We start from the raw sequence: 21,796 nt of genomic DNA, 5'->3' as shown, positions 1-21,796 counted from the left end.
GGGGGAGGAACGGATGGATGGTTGGGTGTAGAGACGGACGGGTGGACGCATGGACAGGTGGGTGAGGGATGGGTGGGTGGATGATGGGTTGATGGAAAGGTGGATGATGGATGGATGGATGGATGGTGGGTGAGTGGACGGATGGGTGGGTGGATGATGGATGGATGGATGGGTGGATGGATGGGTGGATGGATGGGTGGATGGATGGATGGATGGATGGGTGGGTGGATGGGTGGGTGGATGATGGATGGATGGATGGTGGGTGAGTGGACGGATGGGTGGGTGGATGATGGATGGATGGATGGGTGGATGGATGGATGGATGGGTGGGTGGATGGATGGATGGATGGATGGGTGGGTGGATGGGTGGGTGGATGGGTGGATGGTGGATGGATGGATGGATGGATGGGTAGATGGATGGATGGGTGGATGGTGGATGGGTGGATGGGTGGGTGGATGGTGGATGGGTGGATGGGTGGATGGTGGATGGTGGATGGGTGGATGGTGGATGGGTGGATGGATGGATGGATGGATGGATGGGTGGGTGGATCGATGGATGGATGGGTGGATGGGTGGGTGGATGGTGGATGGGTGGATGGATGGGTGGATTGATGGATGGATGGGTGAGTGGGTGGGTGGATGGATGGGTGGGTGGATGGGTGAGTGGGTGGGTGGATGGATGGATGGATGGGTGGATGGATGGATGGGTGGATGGGTGGGTGGATGGGTGGATGGATGGATGGGTGGGTGGATGGGTGGATGGGTGGATGGGTGGATGGGTGGGTGGGTGGGTGGATGGGTGAGTGGGTGGGTGGATGGATGGATGGATGGGTGGATGGATGGATTGGTGGGTGGGTGGGTGGATGGATGGATGGGTGGGTGGGTGGGTGGATGGGTGGGTGGAATGATGGGTGGATGGGTGGATGGATGGATGGAGATGGGTGGGTGGATGGGTAGATGGGTGAATGGATGGGTGGATGGATGGAGATGGGTGAATGGATGGGTGGATGGATGGAGATGGGTGGATGGGTGGATGGATGGATGGAGATGGGTGGATGGATGGGTGGATGGGTAGATGGAGACATGGAAGGCAGGATGAATATAAAGATGGATGGATTGATGTATGGATGGATGAATGCAAAGATAAATGATGGATGGACAGATGGGTGGATGGGTGGATGGGTGGATGGGTGGATGGAGATGGATGGATTAATGGGTGGATGGGTGGGTGGATGGGTGGATGGAGACGGATGGACAGATGGGGGGTGGAAAGGGGGATGGATGATGGACGGGTGGTGGGTGGATGGAGAGGTGGAGGGCAGGATGGGTGAGTGGAGGGGTAGATGATGGTGGATGGCCGGCAGGTGGGTGGTGGAGAGGTGGATGTGCAGATGCAGTAAGAAAAGGGTTGGACCCCAGGATCCCATGGTCCCTCTGAGGCCAGGGCTGTTGAAACCCCACAGCCTGGGGACATCACAGCACAGTGACACCTTCTCTCCCACTTCCGGGGCAGAAGTCTCTCTCCAGGTGTCCCCGGGCTGCGCTCTGTCTGAGCCTCGGGGAGCGTCCCTGCTGCCTGTCCAGCGTCTGCTGACCACCCGTCGTCCTTGCCCCGTTGCCACGTGGCTCTGTCTGCACCTCTGGGTTCACACTGGGTCCCCTTGTCTGTCTCCCAGTCCGTTTTTCTGAGAAGGACGCCCAGTCATCTCAGACTGAGGCCCGACCACACCTCCGCCCCGCCCCACCATGCCTCTGGATGGCGTCCGCAAAGATCCTGGTTTGCAAATAAGTCCCCGCCTGCAGGTCCCCCGAGGAGCAGAGAACCTCAGCTTCTCCTTCAGGGGGACACAGTTCCATCCGTCACCTCCCCTGACCAATCCTCCCAGAGCCCTGGTTCTGAGTTCCTTGTCTGACTTGGAGGGAGGGACAGCAGCAGCTGGAGGCCACACCTGGAGGCCGGGACTTCCTCCCTGGCCTCCCCAGGCCCTCGCACACCAGCCAGCTGCCCCCGTCCCCGGGTCCCCCACCTCCTTGGGCACCTGCAGGGGACCCCAGCCCTTCCCCACCCCGCGTGCAGAAATAATGATCCTTGACTTCCTCCTTCGGGGTCATAAACCGTCTGCAGGTTGTGAGTCACAGTCACAGGAAGCCCAGCACAAGTCTGAAACCGCCCCTGCTCCCCGGTCACCTGATGAGCCCTCTGGAGGTGCAGCTGTGGCCGCCCTGCAGGTCTGGCTGGTCCCTAAACAGCCCGGCTGGGCTGCCGTTTCTGAGCTCTCCTGCAAATGGCCGAGCCCGCCCGGGTCTGCAGGAAGGCAGGGTCCAGTTGCAGGCAGGGGCAGGATGCCCCCCCCCCCCGGGGTGGCTTTGATTCTGGGCTGACCGCTGGCCCCACAGCTGCAATCTGTAGATGCATGTCGATGGCTCCGTAATGACATTAGGATTTGGGTGGAAAGGCACCGGGCAGGGGACCTCCGGGGAATTCGGGGACGGAGAGGACTAGTGGACACTGGGAAAGATGGCGTCCAGCCTCAGACAGTCAGGGGTCACCCCCTCAGACCCCGGACAGGAGGGAGACGCTGGCCAGAGGGGACCTGGGCACGGACAGAGGTGGCAGGGTCGGAAGGGTGGTGCCCCAGTCCGTGCAAGGTCAGGCACACACAGAAGTGGTCCTCAGAGGACCCCAGGTTGAGTGACCAGCTCAGTGCCACCAAGGGCTGGCCCCAGTTGAATGCAAACAGGTGACACGCAGGTGACCTGGCAGGGGGGCAGGAGCTGGAGAGGCAGGAGGAGCCTCCCTGGAGCCCGAGGACGGGGCTCAGCCGGGGACCCTGGTCCAGCCTCCGCCCTCCAGGGTGGGCCCCACAGCAGGAGCCAGGAGCAGCCCCACCCAGGGTGTGAGAGCCCCCTGGACAGACAGGATGGGTCGATGACAGAGAGATAGATGGACAGGCAGAATTGGTAGATGGCAGATAGATAGATAGATAGACAGGTGGATAGATAGGTAGACAGGATGGATAGATGATAGAAGATAGATAGATGATAGACAGAATGGGTGGATGACAGAGAGATAGATAGATGATAGATACATACATAGATACACGGACAGACAGGATTAGTAGATAATAGATAAATAGATAGGCAGACAGGATTGGTAGATAATAGATAGATAGGCAGAGAGATAGATGATAGATAGATGACAGACAGACAGATGACAGCTGGGTGGACGGATGATGGACAGAGACTCGGTCCTGCAGGTCTCCTGGGCACTGGGGGCCTCTGGGGCTGGGGGCTCTCTGGGGTGGGCTGTGCTGTGCGCTGCAGGAGGTGGAGCAGCCTCTCTGGGCTCCACACACCAGGAGCCAGGAGCAGCCCCTCCCGGCTAAGTTCATGAGAACTGATTCTAGACATTTCCTAGTGACCTCTGAGAGGGAAGATAAAAAGGTCACCCGGGTTGAGAACCTCTCCCTGACCCCCTGGCTAAATGGCACCCACTAACCACTTGTCCTGCGTCACGGCCCTGAGCTGTGAGGGACTCAGGGCTACTCGTCGCCCTGGGGGACCCCTTGTGATGTGGACCAGGACCTCTGGGTCCCCTGTGCGGATTCCAGGGTGTCACCCCCAGCTTGGATCCCCCCTGAGCCCGCGTAGCCTCTGCTTGGGCTCCGTGAAGGGACCACGGGGCTGCTCTGAGGGGCCGGCTCGGCTGCTGACCACAGCGGCCCCGTGACCTCAATTTCCTCTTCAGTCAGACCCGAAAAATGTCACTTTCTCACCTCCAGCCCAGGGACCGGCCACCGAGCCTCAGATACACAGAGAACTGTGCAAAAAAAAAAAAAAAAAAAAAAAAAATACCAGGCGTCGCAGGTGGAGGGGCCAGCACTGACCCCAGGTCCAGCTGGGCGGACGCAGGCACTTCCTGGGATGCCCTCGGCCCGGGACTCAGCCGAGATCCCCTGAGGCGGGTCCCGGCAGCTCCGCGGTGTCCGTGGTGACACTCCAAAGCTCGTCCCTCGACCCAGGTGCGTGTGAGGCGCTGTGTCCTCCTGGGGGCGTGGGGGGTGACCAGGGACGGGGACGGGTTGAAGGCTGCATCCAGGCAGGAGAGTCCCGGTGACTTAAGGGGACGTGGAGCCCCTGGGACGGGTCCCCCACCCCATCCTGGACCTCTGCCCCTGGCCGCCGTCCTTCTAGAACCTTCTGGCTGGGCTCCCAGACAGGTGGGGTGTGACATGGGGACAGGTCTCAAGTAGCCTTGGGGTGGGAACCTGGGGACCTTGAGCCCACGGGGGCTCTACTGAAGCACCAGGGGACAGATGGGTCCTCAGACCACCCGTCCACCCATCTGTCCACCCATCCGTCCACCCATCCATCCATCCACTCACCTATCTGTCCATGCCTCCGCCCACCTATGTGTCCATCTATCCGTCCATCTATCCGTCCACCCATCCGTCCCTCCATCTGTCCATCCATCCATCCATCCATCCACCCATCCATCCATCATCCGTCCACCCATCCGTCCATTCGTCCATCCATCCATCTGTCCACCTACCGTCCATCCATCTGTCCAACCACCCATCCATCCATCTGTCCACCCATCTGTCCACACACCCATCCGTCCATCCATTGTCCACCCGTCCACCCACCCACCGCCATCTTGTTGACCTCCCTCCCTCTCAGGTGTGTGACCCACCACCCCCTCTCTTCTATCCGTCCCTCTGTCCACCCAGCGTCCACCTACCTACCTATCCGCTATCGTCCGTCAAGGATCCACCATCCGTCCCCCCCGCCCGTCCACCCGCTCATCGTCCGTCTCCTGTCCGCCCGTCTGTCCACTCATCTGAACTTCTCCCCCCCCCCCGGGGTGAACAGCACGTGGATGTCTCTGGTCACCTCTGACCCTGGGTCCCTCCCAACCCCAGCGATCTCAGGGTGTCGGCCGTGCAGGGACAGGAAGTGAAACCGCCGGGGACCTGTCCACACGGAGGAGCCCTGTTCGCGCTGCCCCTGGGTTGGACGGGCTGAGCGACGGCCGATGGTGGACGGGGGTCTAAGTGACATCCGTGAAATGCGGGCTGCTCGGTGGCCTAGTTCTAGGGGTTCACGGGGACAAGACCCCACAGAGGCCAGAGTGTCCCCGTCCCTCTGAACAGTGACAGCTCACAATTGTCATTTAAAAAATCAGCAGCACTCGCACGCAGCGCATGGCAGATGACCCCGCACCGGGATTCCCGGCTCATGGTGACCGCGTCCTTGTGGGCCAGCTGGGGCAGGGACGGTCCCTCCGAGGAGCCTACCGACTGGGGACCCGCCGTTCGCACGGGACAGCAGACCTGAAACCCTCCGTCGGGGGGCCCCCAGGGGAAGTAGCCAGGGACCCAGAGGGGGACCAAAAGAGGAACCGGCTCCGCGTCCCAGTGATGGACACCCACACGGGGTCCCTACCCACGATTCACTGTGGACCAAAATCACTCCACGGAAAGTTCCAGAAACAAGGGGCGAGCGCTAAATTGCATGTCGTTGTGAGGAGCGTGAAAAAAATCTCCCCCTGGCCCACCGTCTGCTGCCCGAACGGGGATCGTGCCTTTGGGCAGTGTTTCCACCCAGTATGGGCTACCCTCCAGCCGTCAATCAGGAACCGCCCCCCCCGGGGACCGAGGGACTGTCTCTGTCGGTCCCGTGACTTGTTTTATTTTTAAAATAGCCCCCAAGGTCCCGGAGTCGGTATGCTGGCCACTCCGATGGGCCCAGGGGAAGCCGCGAAGCGGTTCCTTTGACGGACGGGAGGGAATCCTGCCTGCGTCCAGGAGAGAAAAATTGAGAAGATCTAAATTCTCTGCAGAAAGTGGCTGAAAATATGGGAAAACCGTGAGACTTTCAGAGACAGACAGAGAGGAAAAAAGGGAAGAAACCACATTTATCCTCCCAGCCCAGGGTGGGGCCTGGGACTCTCCGGAGGGCCCCCGTGAGACCGAGATGTCCCCCCCCCGGCACGTGGGACAGCAGACCCCGGGGCACCGTGTAAAGGTCAGGGTCTAAATTCCCCAGGTCCCAGGGCGGAAGTGAGATCCAGGCGGCCCCAGGCTGCAGAGTGTCCTGGGAAACCACCCTGTGGTGGCTGAGAGGTGGCCTCCCCGCGGACCAGGAGGCCTGCTGTGCTGCCTTGGCGCCCTGAGGTCTGGCCCCCAAAGGGGTGACCCACATTGTCCCCACAGCTGGGGACACTGAAATCCCACGTCCCAGGAAGCCCCTTGGTCCCTGCAAACCGGGCCAGTGTGTGTGGCCACTGCTGAGAGGACACGCTGAGGGTTAGGGGTTTTTTAAACCCGTGCTTCAATTGTATACAAGTGTCATAGTTCCATGCATACAGCAGGCATCAAAAGTGGCCTTCCTGTGTCTCTCCCAGCCCCTAGCAGTCACTGTCCCGCTGGCCGGTGGCCTTAATTTGAGCTTCCGTCCAGGAAAGAGAACACCCAGCGCCTGTCTCTCGGGGTCTGTCTTGTTTCGCCCAATAGAACACCCTCCAGTTGCATTTATTCAGCACCTGTCCTTGTTCCTGGCTGAGTAGTATTCTTCTTGTTGGTGGCTGGCTAATATTCCACCGCTCCAGGGCATATACGCAAAGGAAATGAAATTGCGGTCCAGTGGCCTGCGGCCTCCCGCGCACCGGCAGCGTCCCCCAAACCAAGGCACGGTGTCACCTTGAACTGTCGTCTCCTGCCCAAGTCTGGAGCCTCTGCCGAAGACCCAAGGCAGGGGGCAGCTTTCAGGGCTCCTTGGTGGGCTCCTGTGGACGGCTGGACGCTCTTAGGCGCGTGTCCATTACGGCGTCACAGGTGTCCCAGGCCACTACATCGCGGTGTTGCATGCCCCGGGCATCGCGGCGCTTGAATCTGGCCAGTTCACACACCTGACCCTTCAGACGGATGCTTCTGACCTGGAGAACGTCCTCTGGGGTCCCCCGACCTGGGGTGGCCTGCAGGAGCTGGATACCTTGTCACCAGCACCCCCGGGGTTTGCCAGGACTGGGTACCTAGTAACCAGCACCTGGGTCCTTTGCAAGGACTGGGTACCTAGTAACCAGCACCTGGGTCCTTTGCAAGGACTGGGTACCTAGTAACCAGCACCTGGGTCCTTTGCAAGGACTGGGTACCTAGTAACTAGCACCCCTGGTCTGCAGGAGCCGGATACATTGTGACCAGCACCGCTGGGTGGTCCGCAGCAGCTGGACACCTGGGAGCCGGCTGGACGCACCCTGTCACCGTGGACGTCTGTAGCTCGCTGCTTTGGGAACGCCTGGCACTTCGCAGCCCTGGACGCTCCTCTGAGCATGTGGCTGCAGACCCCCAGGTCCCGGCCACTGTCCTCTCTGCCTGTCGGAGACGGGCCTTGGCAGAGGCGGCGTGAGGGACAGGGGCTGTTGGCCTCTCCCTGTGGCCTGTCCCTTGGCTAATGCTCTTTAAAACCCTGTGACCGGCCTCGCGTGCCCCGTGCCCCGCGCCCTGCTTCTTGGTAAGGAGGACAGGAGGCTAGCCATAGAGCCCCCCAGCCTGGATGGTTAGATCAGCAGAGGTCTATCGCCCCTGCCCTGGAGGCTGGAGGTCCGAGGTCCAGGTGTGGGCAGAAGTGGCTCCTCCTGACCCTCTGCCCTGGGCTGGCTGCCGCCGTCTTCTCCCTGGGTCCTCCCGGGGCGTCCCTCTGTGTGTGTCTGTGACCTCATCTCCTCCTCTATGAGGACCCCCGTCCTGCTGGGCCAGGGCCACCCTGGGACCTCACTGCACCTCCATCCCCTCTGCAAAGACCCATCTCCACACACACAGGCACGTCCCAAGGTCCTGGGGCCAGGGCCACCCTGGGGACCTCACTGCACCCCCATCCCCTCTGCAAAGACCCATCTCCACCCACACAGGCATGTCCCAAGGTCCTGGGGCCAGGGCTGAGCCGAGGGGCCTTGGAGACACCCAGCTCCCTGTGCACTCGGACTCCATCCCACAGGCCTGTCCCTCCCCCCTGGGTCTGGAGGGGACACTTTTCGGGGCTGCAGACACCCGACACCCACACGGAGACCCTAGGGAGCCCCCTTCTCCGAGTTTAAAAGGAGCCCCCTATAAAATCGATCCCAGGGGAGCCTCGCTGTAACCCACGGTCACCCAGGTCCCCGGCGAACCTCCCGCGGCCACATGCTGAGTACACGGAGGGAGGGGACACTCTTTTATTTTAAACGTGTTGAAAATGCATTTTTTTAAAAAAAAAATATGTGAAAGTCCCCTCGGGAGCGGCTCCACCCCGGGCCCTGAGAAAGAGGAACCCTCCCGGGTTTCGCAAGGTCCCTGCCCTTCAGCCAAACCCAGGGCCACAGGTGGCCGGCCGTCAGCCCCGGGGACCCGTCAGGGGACAGGCGCTGACCTCCGAGCTCATGCAAACCGGCTGCCTCCCCTGGGCCAGGCGGGAGGGTCAGGGGACATTCAGAGAAGCCCCCGAGGCCAGCGCCCCCCGGGATCCCACTGTCCTGTGGCCCTCGTAAGTCAGGGGACCCCGGTGGCTGTGGGCGGGAGGCCCAGGGGACAGGAAGGATCCCGTCCCGTCCCGAGGAGCCCGGTCACCAGCGCCTTGGGCACGGGGACCCGGGGACATCTGTGTTTTGCTTTCGGTTTTCTGTTTTGGGGACGAGGGGAGGTCCCTTCTGGTTTCCATGATTCAAAACAGTCGGCGTCGATGGAGCTGAAAATGTGCTGGCCCCGGGGTCCAGAGGTGGCCCCGTCTGTGGGATTTTGGGGAATCCAAAGGGGACACACGTCCCCCAGAACATTCTCATCACCCCAAAGGAGACCCCAGTCCCCATTAGACAGGGTCTCTGCCTCAGGTCCCAGGAACCACCAATGACCTTCCTGTCCCCGTGCGCTGGCCTGCTCCGGGTAAATCACGTGTGTCCCTGGGTGTCTGGTGTCTTGCTGAGCCGCGCATCCTTGAGGCCCATCCAAGTGCTAGCAGGGGACAGCTCCGTTCCTCTTCCTGGGCTCCTCTTCCTGGCTGAGTAATATTCCACAGTGTGACAGACACATCTGTGTGCCTGGGCACCCCGGTGGACACCGCCGCTGTGGACATCCAGGCACAGCTCTGCGCTGACGTCGGTCATCGGTTCTGGGGGGGCGGGGCAGGAGGGATGCTGGAAGGCCCGTCTGTCACTGTGAACTCCACCATTTCAGGGTGACCTGTCAGGGTTGGGGGAACGGCCAGCCAGGTCCACAGTGGACGCACGTTCGCCTTCCCGCCAGCACACGAGGGTTCCCTTCCCCGGGTCCCCGTGTGTCCTCTGATCTCAGCCACCTCCGTGGGCACGAAGTGGCCTCTCGGGGCCCTGCAGCAAGTCCATCACCTCCTGCCTTTCTGCCAGGGTCAGTGACCACTGCACTACTCAGTGAGAGGCGCGAAACCATGTCCACTACTGTGCATGTAAGGATCTCCATGGGTATGCATGATCCCCATGGGTAAGCATGTGATGATCCCCACGGGTATGCATATGATGATCCCCACGGGTATGCATGTAAGAATCCCCATGGGTATGCATGTAATAATCCCCATAGGTATGCATGCAATAATTCCCATAGGTATGCATGTAATAATCCCCATATGTATGCATGCAATAATCCCCATAGGTATGCATGTAATAATCCCCATAGGTATGCATGCAATAATTTCCATAGGTATGCATGTGATAATCCCCATATGTATGCATGTAATAATTCCCATGGGTATGCATGTAATAATCCCCATATGTATGCATGTAATAATCCCCATGGGTATGCATGCAATAATCCCTATAGGTATGCATGCAATAATCCCATAGGTATACATGTAATAATCCCCATAGGTATGCATGTAGTAATTCCCATGTGTATGCATGCAATAATCCCCATGGGTATGCATAAAATAATCCACATAGGTATGCATGTAATAATCCCCATGGGTATGCATGCAATAATCCCCATAGTTATGCATGCAATAATCCCCATAGATATGCATGCAATGATCCCCACAGGTATACGTGCAATAATCCCCATGGATATGCATGTAATAATCCCCATAGGTATACATGCAATAATCCCCACGGGTATGCATGCAATGATCCCCACGGGTATGCATGCAATGATCCCCACAGGTATGCATGCAATGATCCCCATTGTTATGCATGCAATGATCCCCACAGGTATGCATGCAATAATGTGGGAACAATCACATCCTCCCAATAATCTATAATAATAATAATAATCTATAATACAATGGTAGTGACGTCAGGTATGGCTCTGTCACACACAGTCACCTGCCAGCCAGGCTGGTAAGTCATATGTCTATCACACGCACACTTCAGAGTTCAGGTGCAGTCTGCAGGAGACGTGTGCGTAAGATGCACAGTACACTCATTGCCCGTAAAATGCCACACGGTCCAGCCTCACAGGGGACGTGCGTGACGGGCATGACTGGCGTCCTGGATTGTAGATCTGTGCCATCCCGTGCCTCACGGACAGCGTCACACATGATCCAGTTCAGACAGACGCAGTGAGTGTGCGGGGTTCATGAGCAGGTGACATCCATGATGTCATAGAGCAGAACACAGGCCCGTGTCACCCAGGCCACCTGCTCTGTGGTCTATCAGTTAGGGACTCTGGTCCAGCCTCTGCCGCCCAGGGTGGGAGCGACCTTGTCCCCTCTGGGAGCCTGGCACCCGGGGCAGCCCCAGCACCCGCCGAGGGGACTGACTGTAGGAGAAGCCCAACTGTCTCCAGGTGCAGATGGATGCATCTGGTCCTGACGGCGGCTGCCTCCGGCTAATCTTGTCACACCACCGCCTCCGTGAGATCTGCAGCCCAGACGCTGTATTGGTCAACCCTTCCGTCTGAGGCTGTCACCGTTAAGCCATAAGGGGATGTCACTCTGAACGGCCAAGAGGGCGAGGCCACCCACTGGCGGAGGGATGGAAAGACGGCCGTTCGTCTGTGGAGTGGAATACTACTCAGCCACGAAAACAGAGGCATTCCACACCGGTTCCATTGGAAAGCAGGATTCGGGGGAGTGACAGAAAGCTGGATCCCTCGCTGTCAGGGGGCTGAGGGGGACAAAGGAAGAACGGGGTTAACCGTGGCGCGGTTCAGGGTTGGCGTGAAAATCTTGTAGGGTGGGTCGACTGCGCCCCAGTAAAGCTGTTTTTCTTAAGCAAATAAGAACAGGGGGGGCCCCCCTGGTGCTCGCCAGGCCACGAACCCTGGGCCTCCTCTTGCAAGATCTTGCAAAGTGGCCCCGAGCGAGCCCCGTGGGGGGGGGGCGGGGGCTGGGGCCGGGGCTGCACCAGCTGCGCCCTGCGCGCTCCGGGGGCCTCCGGCTGCCGTGGCGACGCGGCCAACCGTTAATCTCGTTTTGCAGAGTTGCCTCCCCTCGGTCTGCAAACCGCAGGCGCCTCGGTTTCAGGGAAGCGGAGGCCGTTAGAGCTGATTTCCTGATTAATGGTCCGTGCAACCCGCCGAGCCGCGGGCGCGCGCGCCCCTACCCAGGCCCTGACCGCTGCCTTCCTGGGCCGGCCGCCGGGGACCGCTCAGTGCAGAGCCAGCACTGCGGACCGAGGAGCTCGGGGTGCTCGGGGGAGGGTGCAGGGGGCCGCCCACCAGGTGCCAGGTGCACCCAGAACAGCCGACGGCGGTGGAGGCGGGGCGCGCTGGGGCAGCAGATGCCCTGCGCTCTTGCTCCTTGCTTGCATCACCTGCGCGCCCCGCGGCTCTGGCCTGGGTTCAAGGGCGCGTGGTATTTAAATGTGCACGAGGCAGAGGCGTCCAGCTGCGGGGGGCGGGGGGTTCTCCGGCGTCCCCAGCTCTGCGCGCAGAAATGGAGACAGCAGCCCCAGGCCCCTCGCCCTGAGCGCGCGGCTCCCTCGCCCGTATTTTTCCAGAGCCCAACCTGGGGACTGGACCCAGGGGTCGCTGTACCGCCCCTTTTTTGGTATCTTAGTTGCAGACTGCGTCTCCCCGAGTGGCTTAGCTCCCCACCACGTTGCTGAGGCTGGCCTCCAACTTGCAAACCTCCTGCCCCAGCCTCCTGAGCCCCTGGGATGACACGGGTGCAGATCTTTTCCCCCAAGGTGTGCGGGGAGCTTAGAACGGGAAGCACCCAGGTGGCCGCGGGTTGGACTCTCTGTCCGGCACCCACTCCTCGGGCGCAGGTGCTTCCTGCTAATAGATTCGCTCGCAGGGTGCGCCCAGGGCCAAAGGGCCAACGCCCGCTCTCGGCGGCCCTGAGGGTCCCTGGGGCTGGTCCTGGGAGCAGAGGGCGCCCCGGGGCCGCCCGGGAGCCCATGCAGGGTCTGTGCTGGACGCGGAGACCCCGGCCCCTGCGTGCATTTTAACAGGCTCCTTCTGCAAATCCACGTGTGCCCCGGTGGCTGGTCTGTTTGGTTTCACTTTCCTGCTTAACAGGGCGAAGGCCTTTTCCTCCATCCCCCGAGGCAGAGGGGAGGCGTGTGCCTCGGGACCCCTGAAATGACCCCCAGAGGGGCTTTGGGAGCCCCCTCGGCCGGATGGGCACAGAGAGCGTCCCTGTTGGGCTCCAGGCCCTGGCGTCCCCGGGCGGGTCCCTGCACCACTGAACGCAGGAGCGCGCGGTGCGCATTGTCCGGCCCCGAGGAGGTGGCCCTTGCAGATCAGCGAAGAAAAGAAAGGGCGGACACTTGAGTCCAAGTCGGGTGGCGTGGTCAGCAACCCCCGGGGGGGACCGGTCACTCAGCTGGACAGGCAGGAAACTCAGCAGGGGCTGAGGCTGCAGAGGTGCTGGACGCGGAGGTCTTCTCCAGGGGACGCCAATGTTTGGCCTTAGATCCTTGGAAGGACCTGATCCCCCGTGGACAGAGACCTGTGGAGACCGGTGATAGATAGACACGTGTCTATATAGATGATTGACAGGTGTGCACCTAGATGACCACCGGGGAGGTTTCTAGACAAGTGGCCGATGGATAGATGCAGCCTCACACAGGGTTCCTTTGTCTAGGGGGAAACCTCAGACTTTGTTCCTCGGCCCTTCGACTGATGGGACGAGGCCCACCCCCACCGGATTTTCGACTTAAGTCATCCCAGAAACACCCTCCCGGGAGGGTCCACTCGCCGTCCCTGCGCCTCGTGGACACTGACCCCGACTGGCCACGGGGCTCAGCACCCGCGATGGAACCTCCCCGCAGGGTTAAACAGAGACCCCCCAGACAGACATCTGGGTTTCCCCGACTCTGACGCCCCGCATTCGGGTTGCATAACCCGTCCCCCCCCCCGCCCCCCCAAAGAGGTGAGCATATTTGGAAAAGGTGACAGGAACTCATTTGCAAAGTCAAGAAAGGGAACCAGACACAAGCTGGGTGGCAGATGGCCCTGTGGAAGCTGAGCCGGGTCCCGCGTCGGCTCCGCCATTTCAGCAGCAGCGTCTCGGACGGTAAGTCCCAAGCCTTCTTCTGGGGCCGCTCGGACAGTATCCACCTGCCCTTCACTTTGGGGGACCCGGTTGGGGACACGCTGATGGGTTTCTAAAACGCCCCAGAGACCCACACGGGGTGCGTTAGGTCACCTAAATGACCCCCCGAGGGGCTTTGGGAGCCCCCTTGGCGGGATGGGCACAGAGAGCGTCCCTGTGCACACAGACTTATCTGTGCCAGATCCTGGAGCGTCCCTCCACCATTTCCTCCAACCTCCACATGCCCCCAAACCAGGGGGTTGGGGACAGACACGGGGGCACGCGCCTGAGATCCCAGCTACTCAGGAGGCTGAGGCAGGAGGACCACACGGTGGAGGCCAGCCTCGGCACCTTAGCAAATAAAAAATCTAGGCCGGGTGCGGTGGCCCACGCGGTCACCCAGCGGCTGGGGAGGCTGAGGCGGGAGGCCACAGCGAGGCCCTAAGCGGCTCAGGGAGGCCCTGTCACTAAATAAGATGCCCAATATGGCTGGGGACGGGGCTCAGGGGGTGGGGGGGCCCCGAGTTCAATTCTCAGCCCTAGAGAAGGAAAACAAAAAGTGGGTTTTGTTTTAGTTTTGAGGCTCGGGATGGGACCCAGCGCCCTGTGCTTGGTAAGGACATCTGTACCTCAGAGCCACCGTCCCAGACCCCGAGATTCTGTGGGACTTAAAATCCATCACAGTAAATGGGTCTTCGGGGGTGGGGGAGGGGAGAGGCCACAGGGACCCTAATTTGCCTTCCCCTGGGTGGCCCCCCGATGGCAGCTCCCAGGTGGAGCCAGGTGCCTGGGTGACGGGCAGTCCCTGGGGCAGCCGAGCCACCCCTCTGGACCAGCCCCCACCTCCGTGTAGCCAGGCAAATGTGTCCGGTCTCCCGGGACCCTGATTCGGCGGGGGGACCTCGATTTGACCCTGTGCAAATGAGGAACCAGCCTGAGAGCCAGGCCGGCCTCTGGGACATCCCTTCCCACCCTGGAGGTGACCCAGAACACCTCTCCCGGGCTTGGAAGCGAGGTCGCTGGGCGATGTGCAGCGACCTCGGCGACCCAAGGTGGAAGCCAGCGCAGCGTCCCTCACGACAGGCTCCCTCAACTTCCAGGGAGAAAGACATAGAGAAGGAGCAAAGGAGCTTCCGGGTGCTCAGAGGCCTGAGTGCCAAGGGGCAGGTGGGGTGCCAGGTCCCTTGTCCCTGGGGAGCAGGCAGGGCCCCTTCTGGCATGTTCTCCGTGACAGTAAAATGCACTGGGACACGTCTTCCATAAATGGATTGTCACTTCTCCTTCTGGTTGGACGTGATGTACAATCACCCGGGTCCTGTGGTCATATATGCACCCGGGGTCACCCTGTCCCATTCATTCTCCTGTCCTTCCTCCCCCTCCCCCTCCCCTCCCTTCAGTCCCCTCTGCCTAGTCCACCATACCTCTATTTGTCCCCTAGTCACCCTCTTACTGTGAGTTAGCATCGGCGTATCAGGGAGAACGTTTGTCCTCGGTCTTTTTGGGGACTTGCTTAGCTCGCTGGGCCTGGTGTCTCCCAACTCCATCCGTTTACCAGCGAACGCCATCATTTCATTCCTCTTCGTGGCTGAGTAATATTCCACGGCGGACGCGTACCACATTTTCTTTACCCATTCACCGGCTGAAGGGCCCCGAGGTGGCTCCCTGGGGACCGGGCTCCCCTGTCCCTGGGCCCCTGTGGCGCGCGCCCTGCCTGACCCTTTCTGCGTCCCTCCCCTTGCAGGCCCGCGAGGATGAGCGCGCGTCCGCGGCGGCGGTGATGGGGCCGGTGGACATGAACGTGAGCGGCCCGGACAACGCGACGCTGCAGATGCTGCGCAACCCGGCGATCGCCGTGGCGCTGCCCGTGGTCTACTCGCTGGTGGTGCTGGTCAGCATCCCGGGCAACCTCTTCTCGCTGTGGGTGCTGTGCCGCCACATCGGGCCCAAGTCGCCGTCGGTCATCTTCATGATCAACCTGAGCGTCACGGACCTGATGCTGGCCAGCGTGCTGCCCTTCCAGATCTACTACCACTGCAACGGCCACCACTGGGTGTTCGGCGAGGTCCTCTGCAACGTGGTCACCGTGGCCTTCTACGCCAACATGTACTGCAGCATCCTCACCATGACCTGCATCAGCGTCGAGCGCTTCCTGGGCGTCGTCCACCCGCTCAGCTCCGCGCGCTGGCGCCGCCGCCGCTACGCGCTGGCCGCCTGCGCGGGCACCTGGGCGCTGCTGCTGGCCGCGCTCTTCCCGCTGGCGCGCACGGACCTCACCTACGAGGTGGACGCGCTGGGCATCGTCACGTGCTTCGACGTGCTCAAGTGGACCATGCTGCCCAGCGTGGCCATGTGGGCCCTGTTCCTCTTCACCATCTTCGTGCTCCTCTTCCTCATCCCCTTCGTGGTCACCGTGGCCTGCTACACGGCCACCATCACCAAGCTGCTGCGCACGGCCGACGGCGGCCACGACCAGGGCCAGCGGCGGCGCGCCGTGTGCCTGGCCGCTGTGGTGCTGTTGGCCTTCGTCACCTGCTTCGCGCCCAACAACTTCGTGCTGCTGGTCCACATGGTCAGCCGGCTCTTCTTCGGCCGCAGCTACTACCACGTGTACAAGCTGACCCTCTGCCTCAGCTGCCTCAACAACTGCCTGGACCCCTTCGTCTACTACTTCGCCTCCCGCGAGTTCCAGCTGCGCCTGCGCCACTACCTGGGCTACGGCCGCCTGCCCAGCGACAGCCTGGACACGACGCGCAGGGACAGCCTCTTCTCCGCCAGGACGCTCTCGGCGCGCTCCATGTCCGCCGGCCCCGGGGACGCGCTCGACGGCACCGGCCGGCCCGGCCTCAAGAGGCAGGAGAGCGTCTTCTGAGCCTGCGAGTGACCCTTGCAGGAGGTCCAGCGGGGACACGCACCCCCCACGGCCACCCTGGAGGTGTGCAGAGACCACCTGCTCCCTACGGGGGGGGCCACCAGGGGTCCCCAGGCCGCTGTGCCATGGAGCCCTGACCCCCTGCGTCTTCCTGCTCAGGGAACCAAACCCCAGCGGTAGTGGACACTGCGTTGGCCGTTGGTCTGCAGATGCGCAGGACGCCCGAGGATGCCGGCCCTTGAAGGGTGTTCTTGGTTGGCCAAGGGGCTGCCCAGCCTGTCCCCAGCTGGAGAGGAGCATTCAGCCAGCTCAGCACCCCCTCCCCCGACTCTGCAGGCCGACACCTCCTTGGGGACATTGGGGAGGTGACCCTAGTCTGCAATCCCGGGGTCCCCTCCCTGCACCGGGTCCCTCCGGCCGGCTGCGCGCTGCCATCTGGGCGGGTTTCGTGTGTGGTCACGCCGGCCACACGGCGGTGCCGGCAAAGGGACCAGGTGACCCTGAGGAGCTACGGGGATCCTTGGGGATGACGTCCCCACACACACCCCCCTGCAGGAAGGAGCCGACTCCCGGGGATTCCGAGAGGCTGCTCAGGGACCCTGTGGTCAAGTCACCGGCAGCGAAACCCAGACCGGTCAGGACCGAGCAGCGGAGACCACGGTGGCTTCACGGAGCAGCTTGCTCGGGGACTTGGATCCTGCACATTGTCACCGGGAGGTGCCTCCAGGGCTGGAGGCTTCTCAGCCACAGGCGGGCACCTGGCTGGACCCCGCATGCCATTTGGGGACCAGGCACCAGTGAATAGCGTCCTCCTCCATTCAGGTCTGTGGGTACCTGGTGTGGGGACAGGGTCTCTGCAGAGGTGGTCAGTGGAGGGTCCTGAGATGGGCTCCTCCTGGGTCAGGGGGCCTCATGCAATGGCCGTGTCCTCCCAAGAGACAGAGGAGGGGACACAGAGACAGAGGAGACAGAGGCAGAGACTGCAGTGAGGGGCCACCAGCCCAGGGCCACCTGGAGCCCAGGAGCTGGACAGGCAGGAGGAGCCCCCTGGAGCCCTGGAGGGAGCTCAGTCGGGGACCCTGGTCCAGCCTCTGTCCCCCAGGGACACATCAGCCCCTTGGACACTGAAGGTTCCCAAAGCCACATCCCTGACAGGCCACCATCTCCATCCTGTGACAGACCCCGCACCTCCCGCTCCTCCCGAGGATGATCCCGTGGGTCCCAGAGCGTGGGCCCGCAGCGGTTTTTCCTGGCTGTCCCCGAGAAGAACCTAGAAAGTGACACTGAGTCAGACACGTCGAGGGTGGAAACCCCGAGCCAGCAAAATGGTCCCTGCGCGGGCTGTGGGCGTTTCGGAGGCAAAGAAAGAAAAAAAAATCTACGAAAAACCTCAAACCACCAGCTCAGAGCCAAGCCCAGGAGCCTCAGGTCCTGCGTCCTGCGGAGAATTCAAGACCCGGTGACATCAGCAAATCTCTGCAGCTTGCGTCTGTCCCCTGGAGCACACCAGACCTGCAGCCCCCGTGGACAGAGGGACAGGGCAGATCCAGCTTTTCTCCGGACGCTCAGGGCTGCCGACCCCCCTTTGCCGTGCCTAGGAGCCACGTCCAGGTCCCCCGATGTGACTTAGGCTCCGGGAGTCTGCGGCTCCTGCCACCTGAGCTGTGCTCTGTGACATGTCCCGAGTTCCAGGGTCGACGTGGCTTTGCATTGAGCATTTTAATCCTATTGACGTAATTTGTGTTTTCTGGATTCTCGTCCCCTTGGTCCCCATGCCTGAGGCTCGGACACCCCAAAGAATAGAGGGGTGTCCACAGCTGCAGAGACTCGGTCCCCGTCACTCTGTCACTTGTGGACAGTGGAATCTTGATTGCTGTCACGTGCATCCAAGATGGACCAGGACCGCGTCTCGGGCAGGAATGAGGACAGGGGACACCGAGGAGGGCCACCGGTTGAACGAGGGTCGTTAGCTTGTCCTTCAGGGCAGGACGTCAGGACCCCAGGGAAGTCCCCATCGGTGAGCTTTGCCCGTGGGTCAGCGGGGTCACCCCCCGGGACAGGCACGGGGCCATCTTTCAAAGGAAGCAGAGGTGCCCAAGAGACCCAAAGGGACATCATGTCCGCCGTCCCAGATCCCAAGAGTGGTGACGCTAGGCTGGTGCAGAAGCCAACCCCAGCGCCCCCCGGGGAGTCCTGGGCTGGACTTTGGTTCTGATCTAAAGTCCATGGACCAGTGTGTCCCGGAGGCCGCCAAGACCCTCCGCCATTTTGGATTTTCTCTGGAGAAATGGGAAGATCTCTCTCCCGGGGACGAGGACAAAGATCCAAGCCACCGGGCTCTCCTCCTCCTCCGCGCCCCTGGGCTCGGGGGTCGGGCACTTGGATTGGCCGGGATGACCCAGCCCCAGGTCAGCAGCAGGGGACGGCCAAGAGGGCACCTCCAAGATCTGCTCTGGGAGGCTGTGGACACCGTGGTGAGGGCACTTCATGAGGTGGGGCACGTGGCTTCAGGTCCCCCCGCCCTGACCCTCAGGCAGATCTGACCTCCCAGAGTGCCCGCCCGTGGCCCTGCGGTCACTAAGATTCCCACCCCGTGCCCCACAACAGGAATCCTCCCGAAGCCTTAGCAAAAGCAGATGCGCTGACCCTCATCTCCAGCCTCCCCTCCCTGGCTGCTGGGACCCACCTGTCTGTCCCCCAACTATTGTTCCCTTCAGGGGGCTGGAAAGGACAGAATCCCCTTCCACTGGACGGCAGGACTGTCTTGTGCATTTCAGCCACAACAGGGGGTCCGGAATGTCCTCTGCACAAATGACCTATAGTTGAGAGGATGGAAGGGTAGCTGTCCTGTGTGTCCTGATGACAGAGGGCACATGTGCGTGCCTGGATGGAGGCACCGCTCGGGACCCCGTGAATACGCACGGTGAGCCCACGGCAGGACTCAGGGCCCCTCTGGGTGGGTTTTCAGGAAGGTGGACTTCAGGACTGGCTGGCTCAAGGAAACAGAGCCACAGGAAGGACGACTGGACGGGAACTCAGGTGGGTCTCCTCCCTCAAAGCCAGGAGGGTGCACTGCTCTGGTGGCCTCCCCCGAGATACGTCCACCCTAAAGCCACAATTATGTTCCAGCTGTATATCTTTTTACATGTTGAATATTAAACACCATGGTTGTTTTTTTTTTTTCCCCCTCTTTATATATTCGGCTCCTTTCTGGCTTCTCTCAGGGGTTTGCAGTCTCGTACGGTTTTGCGCATTTTGCTAGATCTACTCCTGAGTTCACTGCGCTTCATTAATTCGGGTTGGAAATCCTTCCCGCCACCCGCGGCCTGCACTGCGCAGGCCCCGCCTCCGCCGAGCATGATTGACATTCGCTCTCCTCCGGCGCCACCTGCCGGCCGCTAGCGGGTACTGTGCCCAGGCTGGTCGGAGGTCCCCACGTGCCCCGCAGGGACCTTCATCCCCACACCTGCCTCCCTAACCCTAACCCTAATCCCCCGCGCCCATGCGGACCCCCATCTCCACCCACCCGTCCCCAGCGTTCCTCCGAACCCTACCCATGGCCCCACCGTCCCCTCAAAAGCTCCATTTGAAGGCTGCCCGTTGCGCTCGGGTCTCTCCACGCGTGCCACTGGGGCCACCTTGCACTCACCCACCGCGCCCGCGCGGGGCACTACCAACGCGCACGTTCCAGCCCCCCAGCGCGCGCAGCCACCCTCCACACCTATGGTCCCCAGGGCGGTCAGCGGGACCCCACCGGATCCTGGTGCGGTGCGCCCCTCTGCTCGCCCACCGCTCATTGCGTTCCCCACCGTGCGACCCCCGCACCGCGCCCTCAGAGCCCCCCACATTCCCAGGACCCCGCTGCGCCTGCAGCACGAACCCCCCTCTCCAAGCTTCCCACTGCGCCCGCAGGGTCCATTCTCCACAGTGCCCACCACGCCCACAGGGCCCCCCAACCTCCGCCCTGCACGGTGCCCCACATTCCTAGGCTGCCCACCGCGCGAGGGGTCCCTCCAATTTCCACGTGCCCCGCCACGGCCGCAGGGTGCCCCTTTGCCTACGCGCCTGTGGGGGCTGCCCATTCTCCAGGAGCTCCGCGCGCCCGCAGGGTCTTCCCAGTCCCGGTGGCCCCGACAGGGGGTGCCCCGTGCCCACAGCCCTCAGGGAACCCGCCGGGCTCCCGAACACCACGTGGCCACCCCGCGCTTGGGGGCCCTCCCATCTCCGAGCCCTCCACTGCCCCTCGGGGCCCCCCATCTCCACGGTCCCCATGGTGACACGGAAGCCACTCCACCTCCACCCCCGACGGCTTCCGCGGGAGCCCCCCAGGGCCGCCGTCCACGGGTGTTGGCGGGGCCCCACCTCCACACCGTCCCTACAGGATCCCCGACCCTACGCCCGCCCGGCGCCCCCAAAGGTCCCCTAGGCTCCCGCCCCCACCGCGCCTGCGTGGCCCCGGGGTCCACGCCCCGTGCACTGTCCCCAGCGGGCGCCTAGCTTCCGGAGCCCTGGGCCCGGCCAGCTGCGCGCGCGGCCGGGGCGGGGCTCCGCTGTGCCGGGAACCCGGCGGCCGGCTGCAGCAGCGAGGCGTGGCGGGGGCGTGGCCTCGTCCCTGACAGGGAGGGGCCTGGGTGGTCTGTTGTCAAGGGCAACGAGTAGGAGGGGCGCGGCTTCGGATCTAGTAGGGGCGGGGCCAGAGCGAGCGGTTGCCGGGGAGGAGTAGCAGGGGCGTGGCCTCGTCCCTGACAGGGCGGGGCCTGGGTGGTCTGTTGTCAAGAGCGACAAGTAGGCGGGGCGCGGCTTCTGGTCTAGCAGGGGCGGGGCCAGAGCGCGCGTTTGCGGGGAGGGGGGGCGGGGGCGAGGAGTAGCAGGGGCGGAGCTTCGTCTCTGAAGGGGCGGGGCCTGAGCTCGCGGTTGCCCGGGGCGGAGTAGCAGGGGCGTGGCTTCGCCTCTGACAGGGGCGGGGCCAGGGCACGCTGTTGCTAAGAAGGAGGCGGAGTCCTGACGTGCCTTCCTCTCTGACAAGGACGTAGTCTAGGCGTGGCGTAGAGACGGCACTGGCCGCCAAGCGGGGTGTGGCTTCTGAGGCGGACCTAGGACCCTGGCGCGGTCCTGCCGGGGGCGTGGCGTGGAGGGGCGCGTCTTCGTCTCTGACAGAGGCGGGGCCAGGGCGCGCAGTTGCCAAGGACTACGCGTAGTAGGGACATGGCTTCCTCTCTGGCAGGGGCGTGGCCTAGGCGTGGAGTAAGAGGGCGCTTGCCGCCAAGGGGGTGTGGCTTCTTTGGCGGACGTAGGGCCCGGGCGCGCTATTGCCGGGGGCGTGGCGTGAGGGGCGCGGCTACGTCTCTGATAGGCTCGGGGCCAGGGCGCGCGGTCGCGGAGGATGGGGCGTAGTAGGAACCGGGCTTCCTGTCTGACGTAGGCGGGCCATGGGCGTGGCTTAGGGAGC

The 21,796-nt window shown here is 62.3% G+C and overlaps 2 protein-coding genes across 5 annotated transcripts in view; both read left to right on the top strand.

Annotated features, from left to right (window-relative positions):
• The window catches only part of LOC139701373 (S-geranylgeranyl-glutathione receptor P2RY8-like), a 26,982-nt gene extending 7,457 nt beyond the window's left edge, over nt 1-19,525 (top strand). Inside the window, exons 2-3 of one of the 4 annotated variants that reach the window (XM_071606792.1) lie at nt 13,029-13,460; nt 15,220-19,525. In XM_071606792.1, the coding sequence (XP_071462893.1) occupies nt 15,256-16,347 (1,092 nt within the window). In that variant the 5' untranslated portion in view covers nt 13,029-13,460; nt 15,220-15,255 and the 3' untranslated portion in view covers nt 16,348-19,525. Of the gene's footprint in view, nt 1-7,492; nt 7,512-8,194; nt 8,520-13,028; nt 13,461-15,219 lie in introns of those variants that run through there. The other 3 variants (XM_071606793.1, XM_071606790.1, XM_071606791.1) reach the window with 3 other exon arrangements.
• A 545-nt stretch (nt 19,526-20,070) lies between these two features.
• Nucleotides 20,071-20,844, top strand: LOC139703328 (uncharacterized). The gene has a single exon (XM_071606646.1). The coding sequence runs from the start codon at nt 20,071-20,073 to the stop codon at nt 20,842-20,844; it is 774 nt and encodes a 257-aa protein (XP_071462747.1).
• Nucleotides 20,845-21,796: the final 952 nt, after the last annotated feature.

Source organism: Marmota flaviventris, chromosome X, assembly GCF_047511675.1.
Source record: "Marmota flaviventris isolate mMarFla1 chromosome X, mMarFla1.hap1, whole genome shotgun sequence".
NCBI classification, from domain to species: Eukaryota; Metazoa; Chordata; class Mammalia; order Rodentia; family Sciuridae; genus Marmota; species Marmota flaviventris.
Note: the sequence above shows the minus strand (reverse complement) of the source record. Positions and strands in the feature narration are given on the sequence as shown.